The 15,286-nt window shown below is 34.8% G+C and overlaps 1 protein-coding gene across 9 annotated transcripts in view; it reads right to left on the reverse strand.

Annotated features, from left to right (window-relative positions):
- The window catches only part of MRP (Multidrug-Resistance like Protein 1), a 65,562-nt gene that overhangs the window by 22,415 nt on the left and 27,861 nt on the right, over positions 1 to 15,286 (reverse strand). For 7 of the 9 annotated variants that reach the window (XM_074123749.1, XM_074123754.1, XM_074123750.1 and 4 more), the window contains 4 exons: positions 13,889 to 14,066; positions 13,223 to 13,337; positions 12,871 to 12,970; positions 11,792 to 12,017 (listed from right to left, as the gene is read on the reverse strand). In XM_074123749.1, coding sequence (XP_073979850.1) covers positions 11,792 to 12,017; positions 12,871 to 12,970; positions 13,223 to 13,337; positions 13,889 to 14,066 — 619 coding nt within the window. Of the gene's footprint in view, positions 1 to 3,230; positions 3,452 to 11,791; positions 12,018 to 12,870; positions 12,971 to 13,222; positions 13,338 to 13,888; positions 14,067 to 15,286 lie in introns of all 9 variants that reach the window. The other 2 variants (XM_074123751.1, XM_074123755.1) reach the window with 1 other exon arrangement.

Below are 15,286 nucleotides of genomic sequence, written 5' to 3' on the forward strand. Positions count from 1 at the left end.
AGAATTTCGTGTGTTGATTAAACACTACTTTATGAGAGGCAAAACGCCTCAGGAGACTAAAGAGAAGCTTGATAAACATTATGGTGACTCTGCACCTTCGATTAGAACAGTTTATAAGTGGTTTCAAAATTTTTGGAGTGGCCATATGGGCACTAGTGAAGCTGAACGTTCTGGACGCCCTGTTCGAGGTTACTACTCCAGAAATCATTGATAAAATCCATGATATGGTGATGGATGACAGAAGGGTGAAGGTGCGTGAGATTGCTAGTGCTGTGGGCATCTCGAATGAACGGGTACATAATATTTTGCATCAACATTTGGACATGACAAAGCTATCCGCAAGATGGGTGCCGCGATTGCTCACGCTTGACCAAAAACGAAATCGTGTGAAGTGTTGCAAGGACGGTTTGCAGCTGTTCCAGAAGAATCCGCAGGACTTTAAGCGTCGTTTCGTCACTGTGGATGAAACATGGATACATCACTACACTCCTGAGACCAAAGAACAATCTAAACAATGGGTTACCAAGGGGGGAATCTGCGCCAAAAAAGGCGAAGACCGTTCCTTCGGCCGGAAAGATTATGGCGACTGTCTTTTGGGATTCGCAAGGAATAATCCTCATCGACTATCTGGAAAAGGGTAAAACTATTACAGGTGCATATTATTCATCGTTATTGGACCGTTTGAAAACCGAGCTGCAAGAAAAACGCCCACGATTGGCCCACAAAAAAGTCCTTTTCCATCACGACAACGCACCAGCTCACACCTCAGCAGTTGTGGTCGCAAAATTAATGGAAATAGGGTTCCAACTCGTTTCACATCCCCCCCTATTCTCCAGACTTGGCTCCCTCGGACTACTATTTGTTCCCCAATATGAAGAAATGGCTGGCGGGAAAAAGATTTTATTCAAACGAGGAGGTGATTGCAGAAACGAATGGCTATTTTTCAGACTTGGACAAATCCTATTATTCGGAAGGGATCAACAAACTAGAGCAGCGTTGGACGAAGTGTATAAGCCTAAAAGGAGACTATGTTGAAAAATAAAAAAGGTTTACCCAAAAAAATTAAGTAGTTTTTATTTTTGCACGGACTTTTCAAACGACCCTCGTATCTTCATTTTTGGCGGAGTTACGGCTATAAAACCCGATTAGGGTTTCGTAAGGACCACTGGTTTTGACTATGATTATGAAAACTACATAAAAAAAACTGTGAAAAATGACGTTAACCCCGTTTAAATATGCCTAATATTTCTTGAGATATTTTAAGATCAAAGTTACAATTTTATCTATTCGTTAACGGTTTTCGATATTAATTTTCCACCAGAAATACAAGTTTTGGGAGGTCCTCTGACTGCAAAAAAAGGTTATTTTGTGAAGCAATAAACAAAAATAATAATAATTGAAGATTTTAAAAAATGTAGGGTAATGTAATGGTTGTGGGTGAATCAGGATAGACTTGTTTTATCATCAAATAAAAGCAATCATCACATCATTTTAATGTATCCGGAATGCAAAACTTCTTGACCTATGATTACTGTAAGAATATCTTGCCAGTGATGGGCGGGTGTTGGTCTAGTGGTCAAGAGCGTGGCTTTATAAGTGGAAGATCCTCAGGACGAACCCCGCGTATGACTACATTTTACTTAAAAAAGTATTATGATGTACTAACTATTATGAATGATTGCTCCCGCGGGATTCGAATTGGGGATCTCCCACTTACAAAGCCACGTTCTTGACCGCTAGACCAACACCCGCCCATCCCTGGCAAGATATTCTTACCGTAATCATAGGCCAAGAAGTCTTGCATACTGGGTGCATTAAAATGATGTGATGATTGCTTTTATTTGATGATAAAACAAGTCTATCCTGATTCACCCACAACCATTACATTACCCTACATTTTTTAAAATCTTCAATTATTATTATTTTTGTTTATTGCGTCACAAATAACATTTTTCGCAGTCAGAGGACCTCCCAAAACTTGTATTTCTGGTGGAAAATTAATATCGAAAACCGTTAACGAATAGATAAAATTGTAACTTTGATCTTAAATATCTCAAGAAATATTAGGCATATTTAAACGGGGTTAACGTCATTTTTCACAGTTTTTTTTATGTAGTTTTCATAATCATAGTCAAAACCAGTGGTCCTTACGAAACTTCAATCAGGTTTTTACCCGTAACTCGGCCAAAAATGAAGATACAGCATCGGTGGTGGAAAATTTGAAAACTTGACCAAAACAAAACATATAGTTTACTTCGTGGTTTTTTTTGAAATTCCGCTTTCCTAAAAAGTTATTAGCGATTGGTGCGTTTTAAATGGATCACCCTGTATATATGAGAAAACTCCAAATTTAGGAAAGAACAGTGCAGAAAATTTCTTAAATTCTAACCAATTTGTATGTACAGCTAATCCATCTTCACAGATTGATTTGTAAGGTTATTGGAATACGTAAGAGCCATTGTGAAATAAAATAAACTATATCTCCTCCAAAGGCACAGCCATTTCTCTCTTAACCTCGCTAGAGTCTTGGTTCCAAGAAGGGGAAGAGTGGGAAATGTAACTCACAGCTTATAAGAGGCGTTGAAACAAAAAAAAAAAAAAAAAAGATGAAGAAAATGTCTCGGGAAGATAAAGATATACTGATCAATGAATGCAGGAAGAAACTGCTGGTAAGTTCATCATGAAGGGAAAAAGTGTCATGAAGCTCCACAACTGAAACACGTTAAGGGTGACTGCCATCAAAGATAACATAAGGAAAAGAGAGGTCTAAGCAAATTTAGCAGACGTACAGCTGTGTTCTAATATTTTGAATTTACAAAACATTATTTTTTTCAATATATTTCTGAGAAACTTTTCTTTTTTTTCTCAGAGAGGAAAATGCCTCAAGTAAAAAATTATTGATTTAGATTGCCTAGAATGGGTTTAAATTAAATCACTGAGGTCATTTACAGCTGGTTGATCGATTTTGTTGTTATCTCCAGGTGGCTTCAAATCACAGACATGTTGTACTAACAGTATTTTTCCCTACTTAAGATGGACTTCACAATAAGTTATGTTCTAGGGGAAATTCAAAATAAAAAAAATCTGCGAGGCTGACATAACTTCCTCTTCCGGCCAGTATGAGTAAACAAAATACAAATACTTTAAGAATCACAATAATCTTTTAAAATAAAAATAAATAAAATAAATAAGTTTTTTGGTTTTTCTAAAGCAACAAATCAAAACATTACCATGAACAGGCAAACAACTAATGAACGAAGTAAAGAAAGCAGCACATTGTCCATAACGTCTACATCTTTGGAGAATCTGTTGACAATCCGGCCAATAGGAGTGGTGTCGAAGAACTGCAAGGGTGCATGCAGTGTATGATGTAGAAGATAGTTGTGCAGTGCCAAAGCGGCCTTGATACAACCAATCGAGAGTGTCAGCGTTCCGAGGAATGTTGTAAGTACTATTGGAAGAATCAACAAAAGATTTATTTTGATGATGTTTGTTTTTTATGCATTTTTAAAATTCTCTCAGCCTTCCAAAGAAGTAAAACAATGAAAAATATTAAGATTATTTATTAAAACCAAAAAGATCTGATCTGAAATGGCGATCTTTCTCTTACTGCAACTTCTCCCACATTCGTAAGAAACAAAGTTTCTTGGAAATTGAATTCTTACTGTGCTTAGTATCATAAAATAAACAGGAAGTAAATTAAAGCGTAAACAGCATCTCTATTGTTCCGGTTTCGAACTTTCATTTAGTACTTGTACTAGAAAGGGTGATTAATGAGATTTGTGTAGAGATTTTGACTTTACTTAGGTTACTGTCTCGCACTACACTTGCTGACTAGTTGCAGCACGACACGGAAATAAACGAGATCTGTTCAAAAAGTATCGCGAATTTTGTGTTTTTTCAAAAATTATTCATGAATTTATTTATTCATGAATATCTATTTTGTCCCCTTCAAAGTAATCCCTTATACACTTGTGCCAACGTTTTTTTCCAATCCTCGAAGCACTTCAAAAAATCATTTTTTGTGATCTTGTTCAGCTCCTCCTTCGAAGCCGTCTTTATCTCCTCACTCGTCCTTTCATGGGCCTCTTCAGTTTCGGGAACAAGAAAAAGTCATAGGGGGGCCAGATCTGGGGAATACGGTGGCTGCGGCATCATTAGTGTGTTGTTTTTTGGCCAAAAATAGAGCGTCGAAATTGAGCAATTTCGGTACGAATTTCGCGGCGCCCCGTCTCATGCCCATTGGTAAAAAATCGTATGGCACGGGCCAATCGATATGTTTAGGTCCTCAGCAACTTCTCTCAACGATGATTCGACGATTGGCCAATTCTATTTTCTTCACTTCATCAATGTTTTCTTCTGTTGTTGACGTGCTCAGAGCGTCCGGCACGCTCTTCGTCGTTCACATCTTCTCGGCCCTCTGGAGAACATTTTGTACCACCGATAAACGTTGCTTCGGTCCCAAGGTAGCTTCACCATATATGTCACAGTCAACATTCGGAATGCGTCCGCGCCCTTAATTTTGTTTTTCCACACAAAAGATTCTTAGATCCATTTTTTGGAATAGGCAAAAATCGAAGACGCATAACACGCGCAAGCAAAGCAGTTGTCAAAAATAAACTGAACATTCAAAATGACCGAACTTGTCGGCCACATAAGTGAGAGACATGAGTACCAACTTAACGCCACAAAAAAAAAAATCGAAAATCGAATACACGTAATCCGCGGAAATTCAAAATCGTGATACTTCTTTAAACAGACTTCGTAAATGAAGTCCAAAACCACTAAGCCACACTGATTCCTCTACCTCTGACGATGGATGAAAAATCAGAAGCCGGTCCAGGCGTGCTTCGACCAATAAAAGCAAAGATATTATCCAGCACGGCGAATCTAACCACAAGTTTCAATAGCATTTGATAGTTTGATCAAGGAGCTTATTTATAAATACCCAAAAAAAAACCTTGATAAATTTGAACACTCAACATGACTTTTCTTTTCATTCTCAAGATTCTATAACTGATGATTTTCCCTCAAACTTGGAATTATTACCTTATTTTTGTTCTATATCCTCTATAAATAAGTTTAAATTACAAATCGGTAGCTTTAAACTAATATTTTTCTTCATTATTTTTGATTTGCGATCTTCAGAGACGTTTTTCTGAAGCCCACTTTCTTTCCGATCTACCCGGAAAGGAAACCAACTCTCAAAAACTCGTATTTTCAGTAAAAATTCCATTTCTAAAACTAAACTTTTTAGCAGTAAGAGAAAGTTAAAAAAAAAAAAAATGATATTGAACTCTAAGTGAAATGATTCGAAATGATCATGTAGTTATGTATTCTGAATATTGTTAAACCCTTTTATTTGTAATATTCATTTAAAGTGTTCTATTAATAACACAGAAAACACCTATTTTTAAACTCCTAACCAATTAGAATTGATAATTTTTCAGTTCTACATTAAAACTGCATTTTTGTTTCCAAATATCCTTTCATTTACACAAACAAATAGTAAGACATCTCCAGAATTACAACGTAGATTTTTAACAAACAATAAATACGTAGCCAAACATTACAGTAACATCAATGAACATATAGAACACAACAAGACAATTTCATCCCTAAAAACACCACCCTAAAAATCCCTAAATTGTAAAATAAAATAATAATTCCAGGAAAAAAAAAATAGGATTTATCTGATATTCAAGTAGAGTGACTAAGGAATAAGACTGAATTTACAAAAAAATGAGCTACTTCTACATAAGGCTAGTTTTTTAATTGGTAATGTTTTTCCGTCGCAGTCTCGGAAAATGCTACAAACAAACAAGAAACTCATGAACTTTGGGAAAATCGAATTTCATCAATTCTCGCATTTCGGCTACAAAATTCATTGATTAACATTTAGAAAAAAAAAGGTAAGAAGATTTACATTACACGAGACCGAACGGGCTCACTAATTTATTGCAAAATTATGGTTGAAACAAATAAATCTTTAAAAAACGGTTTTATTACTCAAGAAGATCTTAAAACTGCACAATTTCTGTAAAAACTTGGAAAAAATCGACACGATTGTTGTACTTCTCCTTAAAAATAGTATACGCTTAAAAAATTAATTCTAGAAAGCATCCCATAACGTAAAAGGGACCAAAAACTCATTTTGAAAACCACTTGCTTCGATGGAATGGCTAATTATTGAATATTCATTATTTATTTATTTATTTTTTATAAATAAATGTCACGGTTAAACTTCATTATTTTTATTAAATCTTCTATTATTTATCAAACTCTGGAAGACCTCGTCGACTTTTAACGATCCCAATAAATGGTGTAAAGTAAAATTAATCTATGTTGTTGGCTAAGAAGTAACAATATGTTTAGAAGATAAGAAAATGAACGCGAATGCAGCACATGTACTAATGATTTTGGCAAAGTGAGCGACCTTTTATTAGTAAAAAATAAATAGCAAAATATTATAAAACTACATTAAATTTTTAATTAAAAATTTTATTCTAAAGGAGTTTTTACTTTATTAAAATAAAATGTAAAAGACTTTTTAAAAAAAAAAAAAACTAAAAAGGTTATCATTACACAATATTCATTTTAACAATTCATTCAACACTAACTCTTTGACTAATATTAAACCAATAACACATAAAATTCAACAAAAATTGAACTAAGATACGAAAATATTGAACAATACACTTGGGTGCAAAAAAGAAAAGAAAAGGAGATCGTTTTGTTTTCTTTGAAATATTGGTCTAATACACTTCTCTCAAGTACTATGAACTAGGACTCTTGGAAGTTGTCGAATTGATTTCTTTCTAGAAAACTGTTCACATTAGTTTATATGATTTCTTTGTTATTGACTAAAGACTGTTATTTCTTTGTTTTCTTTGAGTTCAAGTATTCTGGAAACACAAGAATTGTGCCCAAGCGGGGAATTACGAGGGTCGTTTGAAAAGTCCGTGCAAAGTTAGAGAGATAGCACCACTGGCGCGTATCGAGGTTATGTTTAGTTAGTAGCATCTCTTGGAAGAACATACACCAAGTTTCAGCCAGATCGGTCTGTTTCTTTGTGTTTGGCATTCGTTTGAATCGAGGAAGTCGAGTGATTTTCAAAAAATGGAGGAAAAAGAATTTCGTGTGTTGATTAAACACTACTTTATGAAAGGCAAAACGCCTGAGGAGACTAAAGAGAAGCTTGATAAACATTATGGTGACTCTGCACCTTCGATTAGAACAGTTTATAAGTGGTTTCAAAATTTTCGGAGTGGCCATATGGGCACAAGTGACGCTGAACGTTCTGGACGCCCTGTTGAGGTAGTACTACTCCAGAAATCATTGATAAAATCCATGATATGGTGATGGATGACAGAAGAGTGAAGGTGCCTGAGATTGCTAGTGCTGTGGGCATCTCGAATCAACGGGTACATAATATTTTGCATCAACATTTGGACATGACAAAGCTATCCGCAAGATGGGTGCCGCGATTGCTCACGCTTGACCAAAAACGAAATCGTGTGAAGTGTTGCAAGGACGGTTTGCAGCTGTTCCAGAAGAATCCGCAGGACTTTAAGCGTCGTTTCGTCACTGTGGATGAAACATGGATACATCACTACACTCCTGAGACCAAAGAACAATCTAAACAATGGGTTACCAAGGGGGAATCTGCGCCAAAAAAGGCGAAGACCGAAGAAAAAGTTTATGGCGACTGTCTTTTGGGATTCGCAAGGAATAATCCTCATCGACTATCTGGAAAAGGGTAAAACTATTACAGGTGCATATTATTCATCGTTATTGGACCGTTTGAAAACCGAGCTGCAAGAAAAACGCCCGCGATTGGCCCGCAAAAAAGTCCTTTTCCATCACGACAACACACCAGCTCACACCTCAGCAGTTGTGGTCGCAAAATTAATGGAAATAGGGTTCCAACTCGTTTCACATCCCCCCTATTCTCCAGACTACTGTTTGTTCCCCAATATGAAGAAATGGCTGGCGGGAAAAAGATTTTATTCAAACGAGGAGGTGATTGCAGAAACGAATGGCTATTTTTCAGACTTGGACAAATCCTATTATTCGGAAGGGATCAACAAACTAGAGCAGCGTTGGACGAAGTGTATAAGCCTAAAAGGAGACTATGTTGAAAAATAAAAAAGGTTTACCCCAAAAAATTAAGTAGTTTTTATTTTTGCACGGACTTTTCAAACGACCCTCGTATTTATGGAAAGAAGATATAAGTTATCCTGTATATTGGACAGAGGAGAAAAACAGAAGGAAAACAGTGGCATTTCCTAGAATAAATCTCGACAGAAGATATAATAAGAATACAGTGATTGGGGGAAGATGATGGTGACTCATCTAAGGACATGACATCTTTGTATCTCCCATTGATGTTGTGGTATTTAAAGAGTGGTGATGCCCCCGTGTTGTATGTGAAGTTCAGGGTCAGTTAAAGATCTGTCTGAGCTTAAAGCTGCTCCTGTTTACTCAGGAGTATGTATGGGTTTACATTAATTTAATAATGGGCTCGTAAGCTTCCGTAAATACTGAACCAAGATACGATCTTAAACCTCATTTTTTATTCTATCTATATTTGTACAGTGTTCTTGCATCACTTAACAATTATTAAAGCAAAACGTGTACTGAAATAGTATAAAAGTACAATAAATCGATAACTAATGCTTTCACATCAATAATACCCACTACTTGGGCATCGTCTTCTCAGAAGGTTTTAAACCAAATCGATAACTAATGCTTTCACATCAATAATACCCACTACTTGGGCATCGTCTTCTCAGAAGGTTTTTAAACCCAATCGATAACTAATGCTTTCACATCAATAATACCCACTACTTGGGCATCGTCTTCTCAGAAGGTTTTTAAACCCAATCGATAACTAATGCCTTCACATCAATAATACCCACTACTTGGGCATCGTCTTCTCAGAAGGTTTTTAAACCCAATCGATAACTAATGCCTTCACATCAATAATACCCACTACTTGGGCATCGTCTTCTCAGAAGGTTTTTAAACCAAATCGATAACTAATGCCTTCACATCAATAATACCCTCTACTTGGGCATCGTCTTCTCAGAAGGTTTTTAAACCCAATCGATAACTAATGCCTTCACATCAATAATACCCCACTACTTGGGCATCATCTTTTCAGAAGGTTTTAAACCCAATATAACAAACTCAAAATGAGTTAAAGAGATGAAGGCCAAATAACGTATCAGATGTCTAATTTAGCGAATTCTTTAAAGGAAACTTTCCTTAATCCGGGAAAAAAAAATATCAAAACAGTTACTAGCCCCCGGAAGCGCTTTTAACAAAGTTATTAAACCAACAACAACTCACAATAATTAAGTTGATCCCAATTTATTTATTTATTTATTTATTTTGTACCTGATTGACGTAGAACTTATTATTATTATTTTTTTAAATAATTTACATGAAAATAAAGCACATTACAAAAAACAATTCAACACAAGTTTTTTGCTGACAGACAAAAATAATTCAACAATGAACATCAATTTTTTTGGCGAAACGTTCAAGGCTTGCGGAACAGAAAAACATTCCTCTACCAAGCTACACGAAATAAAACCCAATCAAATGAAACTTTCATTACAGATATCAACAAACAAACAAACAGAACAAAACACCTTAACAATGCGTGAAAATAATTACGAAAAAGCTTCAAATAAATCAACAAAGACTGAAAATTAAAACACTACGCCATAAAATAAAGCAAATAAATTAACTAAAATGAGCTAATTCAAGAAACATTAACAAAGCATTAATTTTTCCTTGTGCTATGAAGGATTTTGAAACCATGCAATTAAAAAAAAAAACCGTCTCATGTTAACTAAAAATTAAAAAACTACCAATTGAAAAGAAACCAGTTGATTTAAATAACAAAAACAGAAAAAAAAAATCGAAATTAAAAAAAATAATCTAAATATCTTAAAATATAAGAAATTAAAAGAATATCAAACTATAAATTTTGGAGGCTGAAATGTTAAAAATTAATTAAAACCATGAGGCAATTAATTAGAAATTATAGTTCAATTAATTTAATTGACTACATTTATGTACTTTACTTGAAATTTTGTTAATTCAATATTAGCTAGAAGCAATTAAAGTAATGAGGTTAGCTATGAAGAGGATGTTCATTCCAAAATAGATCGCTGTGATCTAAATGTTTCATACATCCTGTCTTTATAAACAACCTCGTGGTCTTACAATCAAAGCGCTTATAATTTGACTGAATTCTTACCAATATAAATATATTGGTCTATATTATACATAAATATACATAATTTTGTTCAATTAAAAATATGTACAAAAGTAAATGCGGAAATAGCTCTTTTTAAGAGTGGGGCGAAACACTCATATAACTTCCCTTTTATTTCAATTACTAGGATTTCAACTCATAAACTCAAGATTTATGTATAAACGGTTGTATACCAGAAAAAAATTTAGATGACCACAGATTAAGGTTACAAATTCCAGGCTGGTTAATGATTGGGACCAGATATAGTGATCCCTTGGAAAAAGAAAAATAAAATCACTTCCTTTTCAAAGGTGGGAAATGAAGGAGACCGATACCCTCCAAGACAAAAGAGGATGCTGCAAACTCTGAAATGTGGTCAGAACCCAATTGGAACAAAATAGACAAACATATATAATGATATGTCCACGTTATGTAGTAGAAAGGAAACGAATGTTTGACATAATATTCTCCACCAACATCTATAGCAGAGCTAGCAATGAAATATGAATGTATTTAAAAGTTATAGCCGAATTAGAATGAATAGAAGAAAATGATTAGAGAAGGAGTACGTGATTTTAATTTCGGTTAAGCTATAAGGATGGCAGGAATATAGAGTACTGCTCCATCCATTAGTTGTAAGTTTGTAGGTAAATAGTTGTATATAGTAGAGGGATGAATGAGTGAAGCGAATGTATTTATAAGTAAGAATGGAGAGTGAGTGATATTCTAGTGATAAGCTCCTAGACGATGCTGGCTTTATGGCGAAAGCCATTGCCAAAAAAAAAAGCCCCCCCCCCCAAAAAAAACAAAATAGACAACAATTCTATGCATAAACAGCTCAATAAGGAGCCAAACTTTGGTGAAAAACTCATAGAAATAAAGACAGATTTAGATTTTTCTTTTCTTGGTAATTGTAACAAGGAAGGATCATAAGTAATTTTGGTCAGAGTAAGGAAAAGATTTGATATTCTTGAAAGAGTTCCTCAAGGAGCATTATCTAGAGAAAGTAGGGGAGCTGCAAGAAGAACCAAAAACCTACCTCGAATCTTCCCAATTTTTAGATTCTCCCAATTTAGCTCCCCCCCTGGGGGAGCCTGCCTGGCCGTATTTATTGCTCTGTATTTCAAATTCAATCAAAACTTAAACCAAACATTTTTCCAAAGAAAAAATATTGATCAAACGACAATAATTATTCAATTACATTTTGTTACTATTAATAAAGTTGGGCCAGAATTAATAAAGCCTTACGAAAACAAAATTATAGGTTTTTTCCCCCTCGATGTCATTGTTAATAATTCGATTAAAATACGAATAAAAGATAAAGGGCTAGCAAGGGAAGTTAGTTTGTCCAACTAACAATGTTCACCGAACCCATTTATAAGCTATGGGTTCATAACCATTCGCACGCATACACACACACCAATAACACTTAAGCTAATATCCGCATTTACTTTTGCTAAAAATCATAGCAATGAAGCATAATCAATATAACTAAATACAATAATTTGGAGCCTGACTCACTCTGTCCAAGACCCAACGCTCCATATACTTCCAAGTATAGGTCACGCTTACTCGTGTCCTGGTCCTGAGTACCATTCACCATAGTTGAATTGTCGCTGGACCATACGGACAGCCAGAGATTTGATCCGATCGCAAAACCTTGGAAGATCACATTCAAAACAATAGTGGCCACCGTTAAAAATGTTCCTATACTGCGTAGATAGTGTGCATAGACTTCCCATTTAACCTATGAAAATGGAGACAGAAAACAAGGTTTTTCATTGGACTGGAATTTTAGAACATATTTAAGTCATTTAAGAAAGTAAAGGTGGTAAAACCTGTAGCATTAATAGAAATAGCACATTAAAATGAAACCTAAATATTCTTCTCGTCTGTAGACCCTCCTATTCAAATAATTTTTCAGGAATAACTGTATTTACGTGAATATTCACGCAGATTATGCAGTTCAGCTGGATTGGGAAATTGGCGCCTTACCATCTTTTTCAAAATTGGAATTTCATCAGCTGACTAATTTTTCAAAAAGTAGTATGTTCAAACTTATTACTAAAATGGTACTTCAGAGGTAAAGTGTTAGCACCCCTCCCACATGAATACCCTTAATCCAAATAAGCGTTGGAGATCTACGTGTGGGAAATAATTTTAAAGAAAATCTTTGAAGCCATTATTAAGAAAATCTCATGAAAATGGTTTTGAACACTAACTTTTTACTTTGGAATTTTCAAAAAAAGAAATCATTTTGGTACTCAAAACAAGTGTGTACCTAGTGAATGTTCATGGTTCGCAATATTTTCTCTTACTTTTCTACGAGAGATAATGAGAAATTAAAACCGCTACATAGTACTTGGGAGTTTGAAGATTCTTTTCAAAAATGAGTAAAAAAATTGTTCCACAACACACAGATTTGACTAATGCAAACATTTCGTTCCAGCAAGACAACACTCGGTTTCTTTGATGGCATTACATTAAATGTCTCAATACTTCCAAGACTTTACAACTCTAGCCTTATTATTTGATTTAGATTATATTTATTTAATTTATTCCCCTAAATTTGTACCAAATCTCCAGAAAATTAAACTTACCCCACCAATTTCAGCTCTTTCTTCTTCTATCAGCTTCTCAATCCCACCAGATGGTTTGAATTCATCAGGTCCATGACTACTACTTCCAGATGATCTGCGCCTAAATGGACAGAAATATTAAATAAAAAAATTCTTATTCTTTATAACAACTGGTCATTTTTTAGAAAACTGTTTAAAAGTTTAGGTCGACTTTTTTCTTTCATTTTTTTCCTGTATTTTGGATGGCTGTTAACTTCCAATGGTAATTTTAGTTCTTCAAAACATGATTTATTTATTTTTATTTTATTTAGTGGGCTGAACATAATACCCTCGTCATTACTTTGAGTAGAAGAAAGCAATTGAACCTTCTAACCTGGTTAACGATGACATTGAGCTTGCATCACTGTTCACCGATTTCTGACGGCTCATTTGGTGTTGAAGTTCTGGATTAGTATCAATCAACTGCTTCTTCAGTTGGTCATCCAAATCTGTTGAAATATAAATAGCGATTACCTCATCGTAAAGTCCATTTAAAAGAAATTACATATAAATATGGAAATAAGAATTTCTTGAAGGTTTTTTTTTTTTCAGTTTTCTGCAATTAACTTGGTGGGGACTATTCTACAGATACAGACGGCCATAACCTTATTTAGTGTGTTGACTTTAGGCTTATCTCTAATGTGTCATTTCAGCGAATTATACCCTTATTTTGTTAGAATTTGGAGTTTTGAAGTAATTCTCTACCAGCGGTATTGTGTTTTGTTTTCATAAATCATCACTATTTAAAGAGAAGTACCTTTCGTTCTTGTACGAAACTGTTTTACTAAACTATAATTTAAATAGTTGTAAAGTTAAAAACTGGAGCTTTACTTGGACTTCATTCTTTCCTAAAGAACCATTTCTTGTAGATTCATTGTAGAAGATTGAGAAGGTTATGGCTTTTGTAGCTTCATATTGGAGCCAATTAGCCCAATTTTGAGAAAAATTTACAAGTTAGATTATTGGTAATTACAGTAAAAATGGAATTGCATAACTTTACCATCAAGTTCAGCATTGTCGACCTCTTGCAGATGAGTGGTTAGAAATTCAGAGAAAGCTCCTTTTTTATCCAGTAATTCTTTGTACGTGCCCATTTCAGAGATTTCTCCATCTTTTAACACTACTATTAAATCTACTTCTGGAAGATACGTGATGCTGTGAGTTACAAGTATTCGTGTCTGTTGAATAAAAGAAGAAGGAAAAAAATTAAGTTAATGTATGTTATGGAGTTAAAGTATAATTAAGGTGATGGTTGAATTAAAATTCAGTATTAACTGATGGTGAAAATGTTCCAGAAAAGGAAAAAAATCCCCCATTTGCAATTCTGGAAACCATTCAATCACTACACAACTCAATGATTGTAGGGGAAGACTTCATTTAACAAGGCTAAAGAGTCGCTCAGAACTGCAGAGAAAAGCAGTAGGCTATACAAAAGGCAAGAAGTGCAATTGCATTGGTTGAATTAATCACCCAAAACAAGAACAAGTTCAAGATATTAAATCATTCGTCAAGGCCGAAAGCTAAAAGGGTGTACAACGATATAAACCCTTTTAGAAATGAGAATTTGTCCACTGCAAGCAATAATTCCAAAGAAAACATGGTTTTGGTGGTACAATGCTTCAAAATGAGAATTTGTCCACTGCAAGCAATAATTCCAAAGAAAACATGGTTTTGGTGGTACAATGCTTCAAAATGAGAATTTGTCCACTGCAAGCAATAATTCCAAAGAAAACATGGTTTTGGTGGTACAATGCTTCAAAATGAGAATTTGTCCACTGCAAGCAATAATTCCAAAGAAAACATGGTTTTGGTGGTACAATGCTTCAAAATGAGAATTTGTCCACTGCAAGCAATAATTCCAAAGAAAACATGGTTTTGGTGGTACAATGCTTCAAAATGAGAATTTTTACAGTAAAATATTATTTGATCATAATTATTCTCCATATCATCTGGCCAGCATTGGCATCGTTCCAAAATACTAACTGTATTTGTGAAAGAAACTCAATAGTAGTGCAAACCATATTAAACTGCAAAAAGATTAGAAGGAAGCTGCAATGAAGGTAGACATCAAAGTAGAATGCCCCCTCTCTACCTTCCCAATCTACGCACTCTTCTTGCTCAAGATTATACTCAAGCTCTACTTGAAGTTATGCAGCTAGATATAAAAAGCCACCATAGATCAGAAACTTGGACTCATGACTATGATGAGATAAGCTAAGGTAGAACTGCTGGAAAAGAGGTTTTCTGCGATCCATTTATGGCTCAAGATTTACATGCGGAAAGAGACCTAAAAGGCGGCAAAGGTGGGCGGTTCGGTGACACAATAAGAGGCGGATTAATTGACGCTAGACGACAGGAAAAAGAAAGCCACGGAGGACAGAGATGGCTGGGAGCCATC

The sequence above is a fragment of the Rhodnius prolixus genome, unplaced genomic scaffold (assembly GCF_049639745.1).
Source record: "Rhodnius prolixus isolate KJV_2025 unplaced genomic scaffold, Rpr scaffold_14, whole genome shotgun sequence".
In the NCBI taxonomy this organism is placed as follows: domain Eukaryota; kingdom Metazoa; phylum Arthropoda; class Insecta; order Hemiptera; family Reduviidae; genus Rhodnius; species Rhodnius prolixus.